The following is a 22,867-nucleotide window of genomic DNA, read 5'->3' as shown; positions in this document are numbered from 1 at the left end:
CACTAGCATGGGGGGGGGGGGGGGGGGGGGGGGGGGAATAGAGACAGCAGAGTTGAGCTTATTCATTTTCGTAACATATTGCTTCAATGGACATGGCTAAGTGATATCAACGTCCCTGGCTAAAGGTTGTGGATTCGATCACCTGTCAAGATTTACAAAAGTAATTGAAAATGGTCGTTGTATCAGCAACTGTCCCTGGCATTCAGCTCAAATGTGGAAAATGGACTCACACCTGCGTGGCAATGGTTACCGTCCGGAGTGATTATTAAGCCCAGTGTCCTATAAATGGGTCTTGGCAAACAGTGCAGATTGAACACCACCGCAAAACAGATCAAATGAGCAGGGTCTCCACTGTTTTTAAATTAATTTCAGTCACAACAATTAAAATAAAGAAATAATTATACCAAACACCCTTTTAATTTGAAATGGTTCGGGGTAGTAGAGTCATGTGTAGAGATGAGAGGATTTATATAAGTTGTAGCTCTTGCTTCGGAAATAATTTATAATATAAATTAACATAAAATAGAAATTTCTAGTCTATTAAATATTATGGGCTGAAAATTTATTCCAAGTGTTACTTGATACCAGAATCTGAAAAGTCGATTGATAATAATCCAGTCTGATTTTTCACTCTGACAGAAATCGTACCAGTTCATCCATTACAACGATACCAGACTGTCTGTCCTCACTATGGTCATCAAACATATCTATTTTAGGTTCTTCACAAAAACCATTTATTTCATCGTCATTGAAAATGCAAACATTAAAAACGCAGCGGTAATGTAATCAACTGATTCAACATAATTTCTAATATGAGGGATACTGTCTCGTTTGATCAGCTGTTTATTTTAGAAAATGAAGTCATTATGTTTCAAAAGTAGCAACCATTCTTTATTATTGTTACAGCTCAGAAGCTTTTGAACTGTTAGCATAATTTTATAGTTAACGTTCTCCACCATTTTCAATTACTCGATAAAGCGTTCGGACAACAATTGTTACTCGTGTCACTCAGGTGATCTAGCCAGAGTTACACGGGTTTGTATGCCGAATGCGCCCATTGATTACATATGTTTACGGTTCCATGGGTTTTTATTTATATATTTTACATGGTCATATTTTGTGTTTTACAATCATGTGTTCCTATGGTTACTGTTTCTTGTGTTAGAGAGATTAATTTCATTTATACAGTCCTATCATACAGGAACATGGTAGAGCTTAAAGACTGTGGTTTAGCGCCAGTAAACTAGTTTAAACTCCTAAGTGGTGTTTTGCCACTGACCATTAATTTGAGGGGTTTTTTTTACAACTTTGTTATTTACTGCATTCGTTATGTTGCTGTGTACATGTACCCAGCCATTGTGCGTGTATACAGTTACTCATACCCATATTTCCATGTGGAGTGCTGTGTAGGCGGCTATATATAGGTTCCTTTAATATGGCTTTTTCTGTAGACTGTTGCCTTTGTCTTTTGCCATTCTTACTTTTTGACTGTACGGACACGATTGATACCCGGTTGTTTTTCAAAGGGTCGCCACAATGGAGCACATGTCTGTACGGGAATTTGGAAATGAATACATTTGTTACAGCCGTGCATAATTTTAAAGCATTCACAACTTCAAATTGTTTGAGATGTAGTTATTAAATCCTAATTGTCCGAAAGGTTTAATTGATTGTTTACCTCAGGTATACATTATAAAATCAGTCTACACGGTAACCATTTATTAGTGTAGTGGTTTACTAGTAACTATGTCTGGTAAACGTTTTATTTGCTGGTTACACATAAACATTACGTCCAGTTACGTGTCGAGTTACCAATTGTGCAAAAACAGCTGAAGGCAAATTTTCATTTATTATTCAGCATGCCATCTCACTCTCTGATTTCTTTCCATTTAAGATTTGGTAAAGCTCGATTTGAAAACAATTCCAAGGCAAACGAGTCCCTGCCAATCTTACTGGACGAGGTGAAATGTAGCGGGCATGAATCAATGTTATCGGAATGCGAGCACAGTGATTGGGGAAAACATGATTGTGATCACAGTGAAGTTGCAGCTGTAACCTGTTTTGCTAACAGACGTACTAAACATAATGATGTTCTAAGTAACAACGACTGTGGTATGTTAAATTCTTCTTTGGTCTTTTATCATTATGATATGTTTGATAGTTTTGTAAAGGAGGGGTCTCCGTCACCGAGTGAGTGAGGTCGCTTACAATAAATGAGTTGGTTGCACGTCAACAAAGTGAGTTCAAGCCTTATGGAAGGGTGCTGGTTTTACCCATATGCCATCGGTGAAATAATACAAGGTCTTCCTCAACCAAAGCTGAGAAGTCGTTATATGACATATGAATTTAAACCCAACAAAATACAGTTTTTAAAGAGATATCATGGTTAATTCATATGAATATTATTTGCCACTGACAGTCCCAAGGTGGTGCCTTTCTTTTGTCCTTGTTGACTAACTGTTATACTTTCTCATTTTTTTGTGTATTCGTCAAATATTAACACATAAAATAAAACAGCAGTTGTAGTTTCGTTTTAGGAAGAATGCGTTATTGAAACGTGGCCATTCCTCTTTGTTTTTATTATATAACAGTGTGTATAAAATGTGCCATTACGCAGGCAAAGGCGATTTCATTAACACAAAATATAGCACATTTTAAGTCTTTTTCCTTAACTATACACTTTTCAAGATATAATACTGAGTCGATATATTAAATTTGTTGTTGGATTTTCTGTATTGCCATAACAGAATGATACAAATAAAAAGTGAAAATTCTTTTATGTAAATTAAACGATAATATAAGTTTACGAGTACTATCAGTCTGTTACACTGATCTATCTGTCTAGCAATATAATATTTAGTATAAACGCATGGAAGAGTCTACGAGTACTGTCAGCGATTGTCACTACCATGTAAATTTCAGATAGACTTTTGCAAAAACTGTGCATGTACATTAATTTCCTGAAAGCATACACCGGCGAAATAAGTATAGCAGAGCCCCGACACTTCCATATAGTCTTTACAGCTAAATTATGTTTAATGCGCTTGAACCACGGGTATGAAACGTTGCCTGCGGCACAAAATGTGCCGCACTGAAATGAAGGCATCGCGCTTCCGACGGCGCAGGCATTGCGCAGGATGTTTACAAAAATAACGAGCAAGATGAGTAAATTGAATGTTTTTGGTTATTGTCTTTTTACAGTAAAAACATTTCAGAAATCGGAGAATGCAGCGGGATGTTGTTGTGTCTTGCCGACAAATCCATGCCCAGTTTGTGAAGAAATATGTAATATTGTTATTTTGCGCGTGTTTTTCATCGGATACAGTAACATGAAAATTACAAAAGCGGTGAATATTCCCAGTCATTTCACCTCCTGCTGAAAAAGGAATGATGTATTTATGTAGTATATCATATAAAGACATGCTATCTGATCGATTGAGATAAAATACATGCCTAGGAAAAGGCATATCATCTCGTTCCGCCGACTTTTTAGTCCAGTGCCGCTGGCATCTTGATGGTGCCGCAGACATTGTGAGAGGCGCAGTCATCTTGAATACTATTGTAGTCAGTAGAACGTGTAATTTCGACCTTCTAACATTTATTGAAGTACAAAAATGTCAATAATAATGTTGTTCCTCCAGTTACTGTAGTAGTAAGACAAATCTTCTCAATCCGAAATATAAATAGCTATTTTAAGAAGTTTGCAGTATTTTTTCTGGCTGTTTTTGGGAATGGGGCCAGGGAAAATCACGTCATTTTGTATCGATTTGGGATTCATTTTCTCACGTAAAATAGCAATATTCACTTACTAAACATCCCTTTTGTAACAATTATTGATGCTTATAGAGCAAGGTATGAAAACCAGCATCGGAGCACAAAAACTGTCATAACTTTTGTCGTTTTTCAACCAATTTTAATGTTTTTGTTTCAGCATCGAGTTTTTTTTTCTTTTACAGTAGCGGCGTGCTGAATTTCACCGCCTTCCCACCCTCTCCAAAAACAAATAAATGAAATTCGCAGTTTAGACGTTCCAAAAAAGAACGTATTAAGACAAAAAAGCAAAAAAAAAAAAAAAAAAAAAAATCATACACATAAAAACATGAAAATTCTCTCGCTCAACCCCGCCATGTTTTTCTATAACAGTATATCAGCACAAATTTCACTGTTAAGTCAAGATATTTAGATAGGAATGAAGAATATATAAAACCATTCTGTTCCCAAGTTTTGCGTAGAAAGGAACTAATGAAAAAATTGTCCAAAATGGGGCTTAACTTGTTCTAATTATTTCTGAAATTCTACAAAAATATTAACATATTTTACTCACTTTTTGTCGTTCAATTATGATTTAGGTCTGTGCGCTGACTGTACACATAAAGTTTTCGTCTGATCATAAGGAGAAATTATTTTTTATTTTTCCTTTTTATATACACTACGCATGCACATCCATCTGAAAATATAATATAAACAAACTATTTAACCATCAATAACTTCATTGCTTCTTTTCCAGACAAAACTTGGAAACGGTATCGTTTTGAGGGAAGTTTCATGTTTTACGGGTTTTTTTTTTTGTGTTTTTGTGTGTGTGTGTCTTTTTGCGTTCTTTTTCCTTCGGAAAGCCAAAACAGACATTTTTTCCGGGGTTGGGGGCAGGGGGCAAAATTCAGATCATCGCTGATCAAAACAGTACGCCCAAACTGTAAAGAAAAAAAAAACAACAGCAAAACTTGTTTTGACAAAAACATCAAAATTGGTTGAACAATGACAAAAGTGATGACAGTTTTTGTGCTCCAATGCTGGTTTTCATACCTTGCTTTGAACTAAGCATCAATAATTGTTACAAATGAAAATGTTTGATAATTGAATATTGTTTTTTAGGAGAAAGAAATCCAAATTCGATACAAAATGACGTTATTTTCTCAACTGGGAGGCACCTGGTCCCATCCCCCCAAAAGAGCTAGAAAAAATATTGCAAACTTCTTAAAATAGCTATTAGTATTACAAAGTTCGTATAGAGCAGATTTGTCTTACACAATATCTGGATGAACAATATGTTATTGATATTTTTGTACTTAAATACATGTTAGAAGGTCGAAATTACACATACTACCGACTGCAATATTAGTATTCAAGATGACTGCGCCTCTCATGATGACTGCGGCACTGGACTGAATAGTCGGCAGAACGAGGTAATATGCCTTTTCCTTGACATGTATTTTATCTCAATTGATCAGATGACATGTCTATATATAATATTTTACAGAAATACATCATTCCTTTTTCAGCAGGATATGAAATGACCCGGAATATTCGCTGCTTTTGTAATTTTCATGTTACTGTATCCGATGAAAAACACGCGCAAAATAACAATATTACATATTTCTTCACAAACTGGGCATGGATTTGTCGGCAAGACACAACTACATCCCGTTGCATTCCCCGATTTCTAAAATGTTTTACTGTAAAAAGACAATAACCAAAAACATTCAATTTTACTCACCTTGCTCGTTATTTTTGTAAACATCCTGCGCAATGCCTGCGCCGTCGGAAGCGCGATACCTTCATTTCAGTGCGGCACATTTTGTGCCGCAGGCAACGTCTCATACCCGTGTGAACTCCGGACATAAATCAATTTCTGTATTCAAGTAGGCTGCTGATCAATCTGAAATCATGGGTTCGTATTAAAGACTCTTGGGCTTATGATAGTCAGAGTTACTTCTCTTTGTTTCTTATAGCAATCTGCATGTCAATGTAAATATAGAAAGCTGTTATTCCTTACATTTACATAATTTATAATTTTCTTAAACCCAAAAGTAAGAATAATGTAAAATGCAGATCAACTGGAATATGATTAAACAATACCTAAGAGATACAGCTGAGTCGATATGGATTAGTTCACGATAATATAGAAATTATTGGCTTGTTAAATTACTACCAATGCTTTGGTGGTACATGCTGACATTTCCATACTCCCCGAAGTGTGTGTGGGGGCGGGGGGGGGGGGGGGGGGGAGCATAAAGTCGCCACCTTGTCCGTTTGTCCGCCTCACTTCTTGTCCGTAGGATAATTCAAAAAGTATTTAAGGTTCCAAGATGAAACTTTATACAATGACAGAGCTCATTGAGATGGAATGGAGTGAAGGAACCATAACTCTAGGTAGTGCCATTTTTTAATTATCTCCCTTTTTTTGAAAACCTTGTTCGGGCGTAACTCGAATACTATGCAAGGTATGACTTGAAACTTTACAGTGATAGAGGTCAGTGAGAGTGAGTGTAGTGATAAGGAACCATTACTCTAGGTGACCCCATTTTGTAGTTATCTCCCTTTTTTGAAAACCTTACCAAATACATAATTTGATTATTTTGTAAGGTATTGGCTTGAAACTTTACATAGTGATAAAGGTCAGTGAGAGTGAGTGTAGTGACTAGGAACCTTAACTCCAGCTGGTCCCATTTTTGAATTATCTTCCGTTTTTGTAAACCTTGTACAGGGCATAAATTGAATACTATGTAAGGTATTGTCTTAATTCTTTACATATTCATAGAGGTCAGTAAGAGGAAGTGCAGTGACAAGGAATCATAAATCTAGGTAGTCAAAATTTCTAATTAGCTCCCTTTTTTTAAAACCTTGGCCGTGGCATAACACGAATACTATGTAAGGTATTGACTTGATACTTGCATATTCATAATAATCAATGAGAGGGAATGCACATTTCTCCTGAACAAAACCTCCACGACTGAAAAGCCCCTTATGCTACATTATTTCGGGGAGCATCCATCACTGTTGCCGATCGCCTTGTTTAAATATTGTCCTAGTAAGAGTTTGAAAGCTATGTCAATGGAATTGTTTTAAAGGAATATAAAAGTTGGGTAAGATATTATATAGGGTTCAAAGCCACACATTTGACCTATCCGAACTCATAGTGACAGTGGTTTGAAGTAACAAGATATGAATGCTATATAAACACAAGATTTGAATTAATACATTCAGAACGCAGTAGCTGGGACGAATTGACACAATTTTTGTAAGAAATAGTCATTTATTACTTGTCATTTGAGGGCTTTCGAATTTACAGGCAAAATTCCACTGAAAGGCTTCAAACGAAGAAAACGAGAAGAACGTGTAGTAGGGGGAATCGAGGCAAGCGCTGGAAGTTATCCATGGCAAGTTGGAATTCAAAGATGGGTGAAAGAAAGATGGATACACTGGTGTGGTGGAACAATTATCAGTAGTCATTGGATACTGAGCGCTGCTCATTGTTATAGGTATAATCATCTTTCTTTTACGATTGCAGGATACTACTTTACAACATTGTAATTTATTGTGATCACACATAAATATATGAAGGCATTAAAAACGCGGAAGTAATTTGTGATTGGCCATTAAATCGTGCATCTGTGACACAAGCTTAAAAATTGACCCCAATACATTGATGACTGAAAGGATAATATATCAGATATAAATTTTATATTTAGGGATTTAACAAGAAAACACGATGGCAGAAATAGAAAAGTGAACTATGAAGACTTTAGAGTACATATTGGGGACCACGACTTGACGAAACATGAGAATCACGAGAAAAGATTTCAGATTGAATATTTGGTCAAACACTGGCAGTTTGGTATGTTTATTTGTAACTAGTCTTTTGATTATTTTCTAACAGAATGTTTTACACTTCAATATATACTATCAATCTATCAATTTTAGCAATCGTTAATGTGCGTCACCATGTCCGTGTATAGGCTGTGCAGTAGGAATAACATTGCTATATGTTCTATATAAAATTAACAATCGTCTGAGAACTGTAATACATAGCCAGGCCTATTTTAACAAAGAATTAAGTACATATACTAGCCTAATATTCCTAAATGAATAAACCATAAAAAACACCAAGAAAAGTAGGGGTCATATATCTTCTTAGAGAATTTCTTGTTTGGTAGGTCAACATTATGGAACATCTTTCAAACTGACAGCTAAAATGTGGGTATGAACACATGAGTAAGAAGGTATATTTACATTTCTGTAAATGCTAAAAGGTCCTTGAAAATGCTACCAAAATGTCAAGTTAGGTCCACAATGAAATAAAAACTGGAATTGGGTTACACTATGTACACATGAAAATGCTACTGTTACTTTACATGAGACAGAATTGTTCAAGGATCTTTTTCCGCCATTATCCGACAAGCCCGGAAGTGCTGCTTGATTACCTATTCAGTTCTATTGTTTGTGTATAAGGTATGGTCAGAATAAGTATATTTTTGAACTTGGTTTTCAAATTTGAGAACTTGGAACTTGAGCAAACTATGAATTCATTCCCGTATCAAATTGATTTAATGATTTTATTAACATTTTAATGGTATGCTTAGTTAAGACATACAGATTTTTCTAACTTTGACGATGTAGACCTGTGCACAATTTGCATGTTTTTTATGCTCCCGAAGGTGAGCATATTAAAATCGCACTTTCCGTCCGTCCGTGAGTGCGTCCAGTAAATTCTTGTCCGGGCTGTAACTCTTCCATCGATTATGGGATTTTAAAATAATTTGCATTAAATGTGTATCATAATGAGATGACGTGTCATGCGCAAGACCCAGACCCCTAGCTCCAAGGTCAAGGTCACACTTAGAGGTCAAATGTTAACATGGTCTGTTTCGTGTCCGGTCCATAACTCTGTCATTCATCAAGGGATTTTGAAATAACTTGGCATAAATGTTAACCATAATGAGATGATGTGTCATGCACAAGACCCAGACACCAAGCTCCAAGGTCAAGGTCACACTTACAAGTCAAAGGTTTAAAAGATATGATTCGTGTCCGGTCCATAACTTTGCCATTACTTGGCATCAATGTTCCTCATGATGAGACAACGTGTCATGATGGGAAGGTGTAAATAGCCAATATTTGTCAGTGGTTAAGAGTTGCAATAAATTGCAATGCAGTGTTTTAAAATACGGTGTAAACCCAAAACTATACCAGACTTAATACAAATGAAAACAATTAAACAAGTCTGCCATAATCTTTTCACTGATAATTTGATCGAACTATTCCGCAAGACGTATTACCATTTTCAGTACAGGCGTGCATAAACAAGGTAGCGTGACATCCTTCCATTTGGCGCCACACATCCGCGAAGAAACTGTTCTATCACATTTGTACTAATTTCAAAAACAAGAGGGTCATTGACCCTAAAGCGCTCACCTGTGTACAAGGCTTCAAGTGTGATTGTATAAGTAAATAGTTAGGTTTCTTCTATGTTAGCCTATATTATATACATGTCACATACACTTTTGAACCTAGGGCAATAATTTGAACAATTGTGGTAGATATTACAGGCCAAATATCAAGGTTCTAGGTATTATTGTTTCAGAGAAGAAAAGTGACCACGCTTCCTGTCAGCCATATTTGTTTGACGAATCGGAGTAATTTGAACAATCTTGGTAGAGGGTCACATAGGAACCATTTGTGTAAAGTTATTTTAATATAGGGCTTGCAGTTTAAAACAAGAAGATACATATAGGGAAAAGTGACCACGCCCTCTGGCGGACATGTTTTCTGACAAATCAAAATAATTTGAACAATCTTGATAGAGGGTCAAACTAGGACCATTTGTGTAAAATTCTTCTAAAATCGGGCTAGCAGTTTCACACAAGAAGATTTTTTTAAAGTTTTCACTATATACATATAGGGAAAAGTGACCACACCCTCTGGTGGCCATATTTTTTGACGAATCAAAATAATTTGAACAATCTTGGTAGAGGGTCACACAGGGACCATTTGTGAACTTTTACGATTTTGTGCAATTCGTCACAAATCGTAAGAAAAATCGTAGATGTGAAGGGGGTATTATTTTAATCTTTTTATACAAGGTTTTTATCCCAGTAGTTGAATATATATTATGTATTTAAAACGAGCAAAAACCTGGAAAATATTGCAGTAAATTACTTCTTTTTCTGGTGTTGGGAGGCGCACCTGCTAAAAATATAAACAATGAAATTATTTGACGGTATTGTGAGTACAGTAAGAGAATTTGACGAATGGCATACTGCATAATACAGATACATTACGATACTTTCATTATGTTCAAATGTCAATTTGCTTGTAGATTATGGCAATAATTTGATTTACCAGGCGTTGCCAAGCGTGTCGCCATTTTAAGATTTAATACATGGTTGTACCATCGTCACGTGATTCGCTTAGAGGCAGGGATAATTGACAATATTCAGCCTGTGCAGAGGTTGTTTAAAACATTGATTGCGAATACTATAAACCGACACTATTAGAAAACAATTTATCGCAAATACTAGAATACATGCAGTATGTATCAAAAAAGGACTTAATCATTATCAGAAAGTAATTATTTCCTTATTAAAAGTTACTATTAAAGATTAAAAGAAATATCCTAGTAGATTTATAATTTTTTATTTTAGAAAGAGACAGAACACATCCCATCCATGACGTAGCATTACTCAAAATCAACTCAAGTGTAGTTTTTAATGATTACGTGCAGCCAGCATGCCTACCGGGAGAAAATGATCAACTTAATTATGGAATGAAATGTGAGGTCTCTGGCTGGGGAAAGCGTAATGAAAGTGGTAAATTTATTAATTAGACAAGAAACTGATATTTTCTTTAGATACAGATATATAGGTACTTGTTTGCTTCAATGTAAAATGTTATCTTTCACCAAGCGAAGCCAAAATGTAGTAGTGTTCACGATTGGAATATATTTGACATTTTTCACATTGAAGTTACCAGATGTATTCCACTAAAATAATTGAGGCATCTTTTTTACAGATTTTATAAATTACCACAACAGCAATCTTTAAGTGCGCCTTTGGTATCATGGAGTCCATTCAATATATGTGCAATAGAGTTCCGCTTAAGTCGGTGCTAGGGGCCGTTAGAGGTGTTGCATATTTCATTACATCTCATGAACAGACTCAATAAATCCGAATCTGCTACATGTATTATTCTTCTTGGTTTCAACAGGGTCGTGGCAAAGACCTTTTAAAATCATTCAAATTCTTATATCTACATGGTACTCAGAAACAAACATAACTGATATCTATATGAATAAAATCTGTAGGAAGATCCTTTTGAAGGTTTAATGAGAATCCACACTGCTTACGGTTTTAAAATCAAATGTTACCATACATTTTTCTTTAGTAACTAGAAATCAGTTAGTACTAGTAATATTTGAAAATACAAAAAAAAAATATCTTGAAAAAGACCTGCCTTAATGTTCTTCTTTCATGGCAATCATCACTGTCAAAATCGATCATAATCCACCAAAAAGTAAATAAGAAGTCACAACATATAGACATGAACTACAGATATTTCTCTTGACAAGCATACATCCTTTCATCACAATTGGTGTTTTGGTACATTTGGTATATACTGAAACTGAAAAATGCTACCCTGTAGTTTGTTCTTTATGACACTCTCAAATGCTTCGTTTTGAGTGACAGTGAAATGATTCATCCAATCACCAATTTCACCTGAAAATAAAAGTTGCTATGAAAAATGGTAGTACATGCACAACTTTTGACGTAATTATCACTTTTATTTCAGTCTGATATCACGGGTAGGCAACTAGAGTCACGTACTGAACTACCAAAATGGTCATATACAAATACAAGAATATGATCTTTGTTTCATAAAAATATCAATAACTACAAAACTATTTTGATATAGTTTCTAGTTATCTTTTCATCAAGTTATAGACCTAAATATTTTCATAAAGACATCCATTTACTAAAACAAGTATGCTCACGGGCAGAATGTCGAGCCCGCCAGCTGTCAAGTGTGACCTTGACCTTGGACCTAGGGACCTGGTTCTTGTGCATGCCACTCCATCACATAATGTTAAACATTGATGCCAAGTTACATCAAAATCCCACCATGCATGAAGAAGAAATGATCCCGACAAGCTTCAATTTGACCTTTGACCTCCAAATGTGACCTTGACCTTTGAGATAAGAATATAGGCTTTGTGCATGACACGTCTTCTCATTGAGGTAAATATTCATGCCAATCATAAACAAGATTGGTTCATGCATGTCAAAGTTATGGCCCGCACAAAATCGGACGGACGGACGCACGGACGGACGAACGCACATACACAGAACCGCCAAAAGTGGCGACTATATCGAGCTCACCGCAAGCGGGCTCGGCAAAAAACAAAAAGCTGAAGCAGCGTTAAACAGCATGCAGAAAATTGCAAGCTGTAATCCGCTATGCTCATATAACCACGTTGCAGAAATAAACATCCTACTAAGTACTTTCATTTTCAAGTCAACAACTTGAAATTAGTCAAATATAAGCATGAATTTATTTATTTATTTATTTGGGTTTTACGGCGCACCAACACAGTATAGGTTACATGGCGCCAAACAGGACTACAAATTTTGGTTCCACATCTCATTTACATCGAAATAAAAACATGAGGTATGGAATCAAAATTTGCATACCACAGAGTTACTGTAAAACCAAGTGTTAAGACCCTATTAGTCGCCTCTTACGATCATGCAAGGGTAAGGCAGTGGTTCCAATTCTTTTCATACACAGATCGTCCCAGAACCACATATAAGCATGAAATGTCTTATTTTATGTGAAAGAATACCCCTTTCAGCTATGGTGAATGTACAAACATGCTTAAATGAAAACAAGAGGGCCATGAAGGCCCTGTATCGCTCACCTGACCTATTGACCTAAAGATCATCAAGATTAACATTCTGACCAAGTTTCATAAAGATATGGTCATAAATGTGATCTCTAAAGTGTTAACTAGCTTTTCCTTTGATTTGGCCCGGTGCCCTAGTTTCTGACCCCACATGACCCAGATTCGAACTTGACCTAAAGATCATCAAAATTAACATTCTGACCAAGTTTCATGAAGAGTCTCTACAGTGTTAACAAGCTTTTCCTTTGAGGGTACAATGACCCAATATCGAACTCGTCCAAGATTTCATTGAGAGTAATATTCTGACCAAGTTTCATTAAGATTGGGCCAAAATTGTGACCTCTAGAGTGTTAACAAGCTTTTCCTTTGATATGACCTGGTGACCTAGTTTTTGACCCCAGATGACCCAATATCGAACTCGTCCAAGATTTTATTGAGAGTAATATTCTGACCAAGTTTCATTAAGATTGGGCCAAAATTGTGACCTCTAGAGTGTTAACAAGATTTTCCTATGATTTGACCTGGTGACCTAGTTTTTGACCCCAGATGACCCAATTTCGAACTCGTCCAAGATTTTATTGAGAGTAACATTCTGACCAAGTTTCATTAAGATTGGACGAAAATTGTTACCTCTAGAGTGTTAACAAGCTTTTCCTTTGATTTGACCTGGTGACCTAGCTTTTGACCCCAGATGACCCAATATCGAACTCGTCCAAGATTTTATTGCGAGTAACATTCTGACCAAGTTTCATTAAGATATTATGACCTCTAGAGTGTTAACAAGCTTTTCCTTTGATTTGACCTGGTGACCTAGTTTTTGACCCCAGATGACCCAATATCAATTTCGTCCAAGATTTTATTGAGAGTAATATTCTGACCAAGTTTCATTAAGATTGGGCCAAAATTGTGACCTCTAGAGTGTTAACAAGATTTTCCTATGATTTGACCTGGTGACCTAGTTTTTGACCCCAGATGACATAATATCAAACTCGTCTAAGATTTTATTGAGAGCAACATTCTGACCAAGTTTCATTAAGATTGGGCCAAAATTGTGACCTCTAGAGTGTTAACAAGCTTTTCCTTTTATTTGACCTGGTGACCTAGTTTCTGACCCCAGATGACCCAATATCGAACTCGTCTAAGATTTTATTAAGGGAAACATTCCGACCAAGTTTCATTAAGATTGGACCAAAATTGTGACCTCTAGAGTGTTAACAAGCTTTTCCTTTGATTTAACCTGGTGACCTAGTTTTTGACCGCAGATGACCCAATATCAAACTCGTCCAAGATTTTATTCAGGGTAACATTCTGACCAAGTTCATTAAGATTGGGCCAAAATTGTGACCTCTAGAGTGTTAACAGTCAAATTGTTGACGACGGACGGACGGACGACAGACGACGGACACAGGGCGATCACAAAAGCTCACCTATGAGCACTTCGTGCTCAGGTGAGCTAAAAATGGTCCATTTATTAGGGATTTTTTTCGAATACACGGCGGAAACATAACTGTTTTTAACACCAAATGCTAACAGAGTTTAGATGAATTTTAACATCTTAGATACCTTGGATCTCACATGGCAATTTTCAAATATTTCAGGGTGGACAGTGCCCCAGTGGCATATCAGGAAAACGAAATACAATCTCATCTTCAAAATGTTTCATCAGACGACTGACTTTTAAAACAGCGTTGTCATTTTTCTTCTTCATAACTGTAGGACATTTTCACTTATCACAGGCAAGAAAATGATATAAACAATGACTTTTACAACTGTTAAGGCGGTGTTTTTATCAAATTGTATCCCTCTGGCAAAACTAGATGCCCACGGGCAATATGTCGAGCCCGCCAGCTGTCAAAAGGACTGGGAGTTGTACATGACACTCCTTGTCTCATTAAGGCAAACATGTATGCCAAATAAAAAAGAGATTGCAAAAAGTTACAATATAAGTTATTTAAAGTAACAACAAAGGAACGTAAATCTAAACAAGAGGGCCATGATGGCCCTATATCGCTCACCTGTTATCACTGCACTTGATGACAAGAAGGTCCTCAGAAAAAATATCTAAGTCCAAAGGACAGGAACAACAAAGGAAAGAAATTTAACCAAAAAGAAAAAAAAAATTCTAACAAGGTACAGATATGTCAAAATACACCTAAAAATTGGAGGTACCATCCATGTTGTACCACAGAAAAGTGGTCTCAGTTTTTCCCTACGGCCAATAATAAACAAGAGCTCGTCGAACACGAAATGCCCCCCTTGATGCATTTAGTAATTGCACAAGCAACAGAAATTATATGCTCACTGTAAACAAAAGTTCTATCATTCTGGTTTAATCTGACCTTGACATTTAACCTATTGACACTAGGCCAAAGCGTTCTTGAGTTATTGCCTGGAAACCATTTTACTGTTCCTGGTCACTGTGACCTTGACCTTTGACATACTGACCTCAAAATCAATAGGGGTCATCTGCTGGTCATTACCAACCTGCCTATCAACTTTCATGATCCTAGGCCCAAGTGTTCTTGAGTTATCATCCGGAAACCGTTTTACAATTCAGGGTCGCTGTGACCTTGACCTTTGACATACAGACCTCAAAATCAATAGGGGTCATCTGCTGGTCATTACCAACCTCCCTATCAATTTTCATGATCCTAGGCCGAAGTGTTCTTGAGTTATCATCCGGAAACCGTTTTACTGTTCAGGGTCACTGTGACCTTGACCTTTCACATACTGACCTCAAAATCAATAGGGGTCATCTGCTGGTCATGGCCAACCTAACTATCAATTTTCCTGACACTAGGCCAAAGCGTTCTTGAGTTGTTGCCTGGAAACCATTTTACTGTTACTGGTCACTGTGACCTTGACCTTTGACATACTGACCTCAAAATCAATAGGGGTCACCTGCTGGTCATGACCAACCTGCCTATCAACTTTCCTGACCCTAGGCCTAAGCGTTCTTGAGTTATCATCCGGAAACTGTTTTACTGTTCAGGGTCACTGTGACCTTGACCTTTAACATACTGATCTCAAAATCAATAGGGGTCATCTGCTGGTCATTATCAACCTCCCTATCAATTTTCATGATCCTAGGCCCAAGTGTTCTTGAGTTATCATCCGGAAACCGTTTTACTGTTCAGGGTCACTGTGACCTTGACCTTTAACATACTGACCTCAAAATCAATCGGGGTCATCTGCTGGTCATTACCAACCTGCCTATCAACTTTCATGATCCTAGGCCCAAGTGGTCTTGAGTTATCATCCGGAAACCGTTTTACTATTCAGGGTCACTGTGACCTTGACCTTTGACATACAGACCTCAAAATCAATAGGGGTCATCTGCTGGTCATTAACAACCTGCCCATCAACTTTCATGATCCTAGGCCCAAGTGTTCTTGAGTTATCATCCGGAAACCGTTTTACTGTTCAGGGTCACTGTGACCTTGACCTTTCACATACTGACCTCAAAATCAATAGGGGTCATCTACTGGTGGTGACCAACCTCCCTATCAACTTTCATGATCCTAGGCCCAAGCGTTCTTGAGTTATCATCCGGAAACGGATAGGTCTACATTCCGACCTACCGACCGACAGACCGACCGACCGACCGACATCTGCAAAACAATATACCCCTCCTTTTTTCAAAGGGGGGCATAAAAAGTTACTAAAAATAAGCTATTTATATTAACGTAAAAGGGAAGTAATTAAAAAGAAAATTGTTGTAAGTGAACAAAAGAAGGATCTGCCAAATAAATCTGTTGACATAAATGAAATTTCAGATCAGTATCTTTATTAGTTACGGAGATATACCCATTTTAATTTGAAATAAAGGGAGGTAATTTGACATAAAATCAGTCCATAGTTATCTACCCTGATTGTCTCAGTCCAACTAATGACAATAATGAAATTTCAAATAAGTCCTGTAAGTACTTACTGATATAAATCCATTTTGACTACAATCAAGGGAGGTAATCAGATATAAAATAACTCTGGAATCTACGATTGGATCTGATTTGTCATGGAATCCAAGATTTATTGTTGTTGAAGATATTTTGGAAGTTTGTATCAAATAAAACCATAAATGAAGTCTCTATATGGCTGCAAAAGCCAAAATAGCCAATTTTGGACCTTTAAGGGGCCATAACTCTGGAACCCATGATGGAATCTGGCCAGTTCAAGAAAGGAACCAAGATCTTGTGGTGATACAAGTTGTGTGCAAGTTTGGTTAAAATCAAATCATAAATGAAGTTGCTATTGTGCAAACAAGGTCAAAATAGCTAATTTTGGCCTTTTCAGGGGCCATAACTCTGGAACCCATTATGGGATCTGGCCGGTTCAACACAGGAATTGAGATCTTATGGCAATACAAGTTTTGTGCAAGTTTGATTAAATTCAAATAAAAAATGAAGCTGCTATTGTGCAGACAAGGTCAAAATAGCTAATTCTGGCCCTTTCAGGGGCCATAACTCTGGAACCCATAAAGGAATCTAGCCAGTTCAAGAAAGGAACCAAGATCTTATAGTGATACAAGTTGTGTGCAAGTTTGGTTAAAATCAAATCATAAATGAAGCTGCTATTGTGCAGACAAGGTCAAAATAGCTAATTCTGGCCCTTTCAGGGGCCATAACTCTGGAACCCATAATGGGATCTTGCCAGTTCAAGAAAGGAACCAAGATCTTATGGTGATACAAGTTGTGTGCCAGTTTGGTAAAAATCAAATCATAAATAAAGCTGCTCTTGTGCAGACAAGGTCAAAATAGCTGATTTTGGCCCTTTCAGGGGCCATAACTCTGGAACCCACAATGGGATCTGGCCAGTTCAAGAAAGGAACCGAGATCTTATGGTGATACAAGTTGTGTGCAAGTTTGGTTAAAATAAAATCATAAATGAAACCACTATCGTGCAGACAAGAAATTGTTGACGGACGCACGGACGCACGCACGGACGGACGACGTACGAAGGGCGATCACAAAAGCTCACCTTGTCACTATGTGACAGGTGAGCTAAAAAACAAGAGCTGTCACAGGAGACAGCGTGCTCGACTATTTCGATGCTGGATAGTGAAACTGGGCACATCTGAGGAAACTAGAGCTGTCACTGGAGTGTTTAATGACTCCAACTGTGGATGAAGATATTGCAAAATAGCCCGAGTATATGTAAAAAATATCAACTTAAAGTAATAAGAGAGGTAAAGATAAAATGTATCAAAACACTATATAAGTATATCCTAAGCAAAAAGGGGCATAATTCATTAAATATTGGTGCCAGAGTTATGCAGCTTGTGTCATATGGTGTGGGTGATGATGTTGAACAACTACTTTAAGTTTGAATCAAATCCATTCAGTATTAACAGAGACAGAGTGAAAGTGCATCAAAACTTTAATCTAAAATTCTAAATAAAAAGGGGAAATAATTCATGAAAAATTTGTCCCAGAGTTATGCACCTTGTGTCATATGATAAGGGTAATGATGTTAAACAATTGTTTAAGTTTGAATCAGATCCATTCAGTAATAACAGAGATAGAGTGAAAGTGCATAAAACTTTAACCTGAAATTCTAAGTAAAAAGGGGAATAATTCATGAAAAATTGTGCCAGAGTTATGCATCTTGTGTCGAATGATGTGGGTGATGATGCTGAACAACTATTTTAAGTTTGAATCAAATCCATTCAGTAATAACAGAGGTAGAGTGAAAGTGCACCAAAACTTTAACCTGAAATTCTAAGTAAAAAGGGGGAATAAATCATGAAACAAGAGCTGTCGGATGACAGCGCGCTCGACTATTCGAAGAATTGATTGAAGAATGGGGTCAAAATATTTCCATAGATTTTCAGACAAAAGAAAAAACTGGATTAAGCAAAAAATGTTCCCTGATTTGTGGATTTCGATTAGTCTTCCACTAAATGGCAATGTGTGCCCATGATGGCAAATATGTTATTAAGTTGTATGTTAGGCAAAATATGGACTTGTATGAAAAATTTAACTAATTTCCAAGTCCAAAAAGGGTCATAATTCAGTCAAAATAGTTGACAGAATTATGTACACTTGCCTACAGATGGAAACCGTGTTGATATACTAGTGTTAAAAGTTTCAAAGCCACAGTTCAAATAGTTTTGACAAAAATTTCAAAGTCCAAAAAGGGCCACAATTCAGCCAAAATAGTTGTCAGAGTTATGTACTCTTGCCTACAGTTGGAAATCATAATGATAAACAAGTGTTTAAAGTTTAAAAGCCATATGTCAAATAGTCTTGACAAAACATGCACATATACGAAAACAGAACAAATTTCCAAGTTCAAAAAGGGCCATAATTCAGCCAAAAAAGATGACAGAGTTATGTACTCTTGCCTGTTGATAGAGACTATAATACTGAACAAGATATAAAAGTTTCAAAGCCATTTATCAAACACTTTACACAAAATATAAACTGGTACGAAAAACTTAATCAAGATTTCTAAGTCAGAAGGGGCCATAATTCAGCCAAAATGCTTGATGGAGTTATGTACTCTTGTCTACATGGTGATGGTAAACAACTGTTGAAAGTTTCAAAGCTTTATCTCAAAAGACTTTGTCAAAATGTAGACTGGTACGGAAAACTTAACCAAGATTTTTAAGTCAAAAAGGGGCAATAATTCAACCAAAATGCTTGATGGAGTTATGTACTCTTGCCTACAACTGGACACGGTGATGGAAAACAAGTGTTGAAAGTTTCAAAGCTTTACCTCAAAAGACTTTGTCAAAATGTAGACTGGTACGGAAAACTTAACCAAGATTTTTAAGTCAAAAAGGGGCAATAATTCAACCAAAATGCTTGATGGAGTTATGTACTCTTGCCTATAACTGGACATGGTGATGGTAAACAAGTGTTGAAAGTTTCAAAGCTTTATCTCAAAAGACTTTGTCAAAATGTGGACTGGTACGAAAAACTTAACCAGGGTGTGACGCCGACGCCGACACCGACGCCGACGCCGTGGTGAGTAGGATAGCTCTACTTATTCTTCGAATAGTCGAGTTAAAAATGGTGCCAGCGTTATGCACCTTGTGTCATATGATGTGGGTGATGATGTTGAACAACTATTTTAAATTTGAATCAAATCCATTCAGTAATAACAGAGATAGAGTGAAAGTGCATCAAAACTTTAACCTGAAAATCTAAGTGAAAAGGGGGGATAATTCATGAAATATTGGAGTCAGAGTTATGGCCTTTATGTCAGATGATGTGGATGATGATGAGGAATAAGTATTTCAAGTTTGAATCAAATCCATCAAGTAATTACAGAGATAAGTTGAAAAAAGAGAAAGTGCACCAAAACTTTAACCAAGGTGGGAACGCGGAAAGACGCCGACGCCGGGGCGAGTAGGATAGCTCTCCTTATACTTCGTATAGTCGAGCTAAAAATATAATTTTTTTTTAAAAAAGTTCTAAGTCCACACAAAAATCCGCACCAGTAGAGATAGGTCAAAATACACCTGAAAATTGGATGTAACATGCATGTTGTACTCAGAAAAGTGGTCTTGATTTTTCCCTACGACCAGTAATAAAAAAGTTACAAATATAAGCTATTTATAGTAACAACAAAGGGAAGTAATTCTAGGATCTTGCGCATGACACTCCGTCGCATGATGACGAACAATTGTGCCAAGTTACATTAAAATCCCTCTATGCATCAACAAGAGCGCCGCCAAGCGGGGCAATATACGCCCGAAGGCTTACATCATAGGATGGGAGCAAAATTTTAAAGGTGGATAATCAGATTTTGGCCATGTAACGGATTTGTTCGAAACTTTAGCATCTGATCATTTACACTCATTTATGTTCACTTAACACTTAATACAAATTAGATTTTCACTGGAGGTATTTTTAAAATTTCATTTTCCTATCCTGGTTGCCCAACCAAGATAGAGTTATTTTATCATAAGTATAAATTTGATAAACATACTTTGCCTAAGGAAATGTATAAATATTAGACATATTGTAATATATTTGTAAAATATTTGCATTAAAAATTATGTATTTAGATGGAATTCATTAGAAACGCAAGTTTGAAAAATTATTATTACCTCCCTTTGCCTATCTTGGTTGCGCAACCAAGATAGATTGGAAATAAATGAATTCAGAAGCTACACACAGCTTTTAAACTTGCATTTTGGTTCAGATTGTTCAATAGTTGGTATGTCTATCAAATGCAAATGTAAAACTAGACATTGTATCGAAATAAAATGAATTACTCAGCTTTTTATATACTTTCATATTAAAGGGGAGTAATTACAAAATTTTATAAAAAATAATAAAACATACATTTCTAATAGGAATCTAACTCTATGTAATGGGTCTTTTTGTTCCTTAAATAAATCTCTACCAGAATATACAAAAAGTAAAAAATGGCATTAAATGTTGTTTAAATGTGATTGACCACCTTTAAGAACTTGACTGTTGTAGCCCAAAGGGCTGGAACAACAAAAGGAAAATTCCAAAAAACAAATCTAAGTCCACAAAAAAAATATTCAAAGTCTGCAAAAAATCCTTATCAGGTACAGGTATGTAAAAATAGACCTAAAAATTGGAAGTATCATCCATGTTGTACCACAGAAAAGTGGTCTCGGTTTTTCCCTACGGCCAATAATAAACTAGAGCAATCACTAAAGGTGATGAATGTACCCCCTGCATGCACTGACACAGTACATTGCAATTTGACGTACACAAGATTGCATAATTATGTGGACTGTATGTATATAGACTGTATGTATACAGTTTAGTAACAAAAAATAAAGTCCCATAACTATGCAGAATATTTATCTAAAAGAACGTAACATGCACCGTGCACAACTAGGGTTGGTACTGATCACTTGTGTGAAGTTTCATTAAATTGTGTGCAAGGGTTCGGAAGATTAGGCGCGCACAAGACTGCATATGCAGACTGTATGTACATAGTATGTTAACAAGAAACAAAGTCCCATAACTCTGCAATTTTTGTCACTGAAAAAACCTAACATGCCCCATGCACAACTACTGTTGTTACTGATCACTTGTGTGAAGTTTCATTAAATTGTGTCAAGGGGATGAGGAGAGATGGTGCGCACAAGATTGTGTGTATGTATATAGTTTAGTAACAAAAAACAAAGTCCCGTAACTATGCAAATTTTTTTTCTGAAAGAACCTAACATGCCCCATGCACAACTACTGTTGTTACTGATCACTTGTGTGAAGTTTCATTAAATTGTGACAAGTGGATGAGGAGAGATGGTGCGCACAAGATTGTGTCTATGTATATAGTATAGTAACAAAAAACAAAGTCCCATAACTCTGCAATTTTTTTCTGAAAGAACCTAACATGCCCCATGCACAACTAGTGTTGTTACTGATCACTTGTGTGAAGTTTGATAAAATTGTGTCAAGTGGATGAGGAGAGATGGTGCGCACAAGATTGTGTCTATCTATATAGTATAGTAACAAAAAACAAAGTCCCATAACTTTGCAATTTGGTTTTCTGAAAGAACCTAACATGCCCCATGCACAACTACTGTTGTTACTGATCACTTGTATGAAGTTCCATTAAACTGTGTAAAGTGGATGAGGAGAGATGGTGCGCACGAGATTGTGTCTATGTATACAGTATAATAACAAAAAACAAAGTCCCATAACTCTGCAAGTTTTTTTTCTGAAAGAACCTAACATGCCCCATGCACAACTACTGTTGTTACTGATCACTTGTGTGAAGTTTCATTAAATTGTGTCAAGGTGATGAGGAGAGATGGTGCGCACAAGATTGTGTCTACGGACAGACAGACAACCTGAAACCAGTATACCCCCCCCCCTTACAATTTGTTGTCGGGGGGTACAAAAAGTTTCAAAATAAGCTATTTATAGCAACATAAAAGGGAAGTAAGTCAAAAAAAAAAAATTAAGTACAAAAAAGAGATCTGCCAAATAAAAACAAGAGCACTGCAATGATGAGCAATATACACAAAGCAGTCATATATGACTTTTGACCCTTAAGTGTGACCTTGATCTTGAAGCGAGTCATCCGGAACATGCGCTCTGCACATCGTCTCAGTGTGGTGAACATTTCTGCCAAGTTTCTTTGAAATCCTTCCAGCAGTTCAAGAGTTTCAGAGCGGACACAAAACAAACTGATATGACTTTTGACCCCTAAGTGTGACCTTGACCTTGAAGTAGGTCATCCGGAACATGC

General features: G+C 36.5%; 2 protein-coding genes across 6 annotated transcripts in view; one reads left to right on the top strand and one right to left on the bottom strand.

The window, feature by feature from the left end:
* LOC123552388 (uncharacterized) overlaps positions 1-22,867 on the top strand; it is a 65,214-nt gene that overhangs the window by 27,062 nt on the left and 15,285 nt on the right. Inside the window, exons 12-16 of one of the 3 annotated variants that reach the window (XM_045342028.2) lie at positions 1,895-2,112; positions 7,073-7,262; positions 7,473-7,618; positions 10,425-10,589; positions 14,278-16,663. In XM_045342028.2, coding sequence (XP_045197963.2) covers positions 1,895-2,112; positions 7,073-7,262; positions 7,473-7,618; positions 10,425-10,589; positions 14,278-14,360 — 802 coding nt within the window. In that variant the 3' untranslated portion in view covers positions 14,361-16,663. Of the gene's footprint in view, positions 1-1,894; positions 2,113-7,072; positions 7,263-7,472; positions 7,619-10,424; positions 10,959-14,277; positions 16,664-22,867 lie in introns of those variants that run through there. The other 2 variants (XM_053525185.1, XM_053525186.1) reach the window with 2 other exon arrangements.
* The window catches only part of LOC123552391 (sulfotransferase 1B1-like), a 57,940-nt gene continuing 46,161 nt past the window's right edge, over positions 11,089-22,867 (bottom strand). For all 3 annotated transcript variants that reach the window (XM_045342057.2, XM_045342042.2, XM_045342049.2), the window contains exon 6: positions 11,089-11,495. In XM_045342057.2, coding sequence (XP_045197992.2) covers positions 11,362-11,495 — 134 coding nt within the window. In that variant the 3' untranslated portion in view covers positions 11,089-11,361. The remainder of the gene's footprint in view (positions 11,496-22,867) is intronic.

The sequence above is a fragment of the Mercenaria mercenaria genome, chromosome 15 (genome assembly GCF_021730395.1).
Source record: "Mercenaria mercenaria strain notata chromosome 15, MADL_Memer_1, whole genome shotgun sequence".
NCBI classification, from domain to species: Eukaryota; Metazoa; Mollusca; class Bivalvia; order Venerida; family Veneridae; genus Mercenaria; species Mercenaria mercenaria.
Note: the sequence above shows the minus strand (reverse complement) of the source record. Positions and strands in the feature narration are given on the sequence as shown.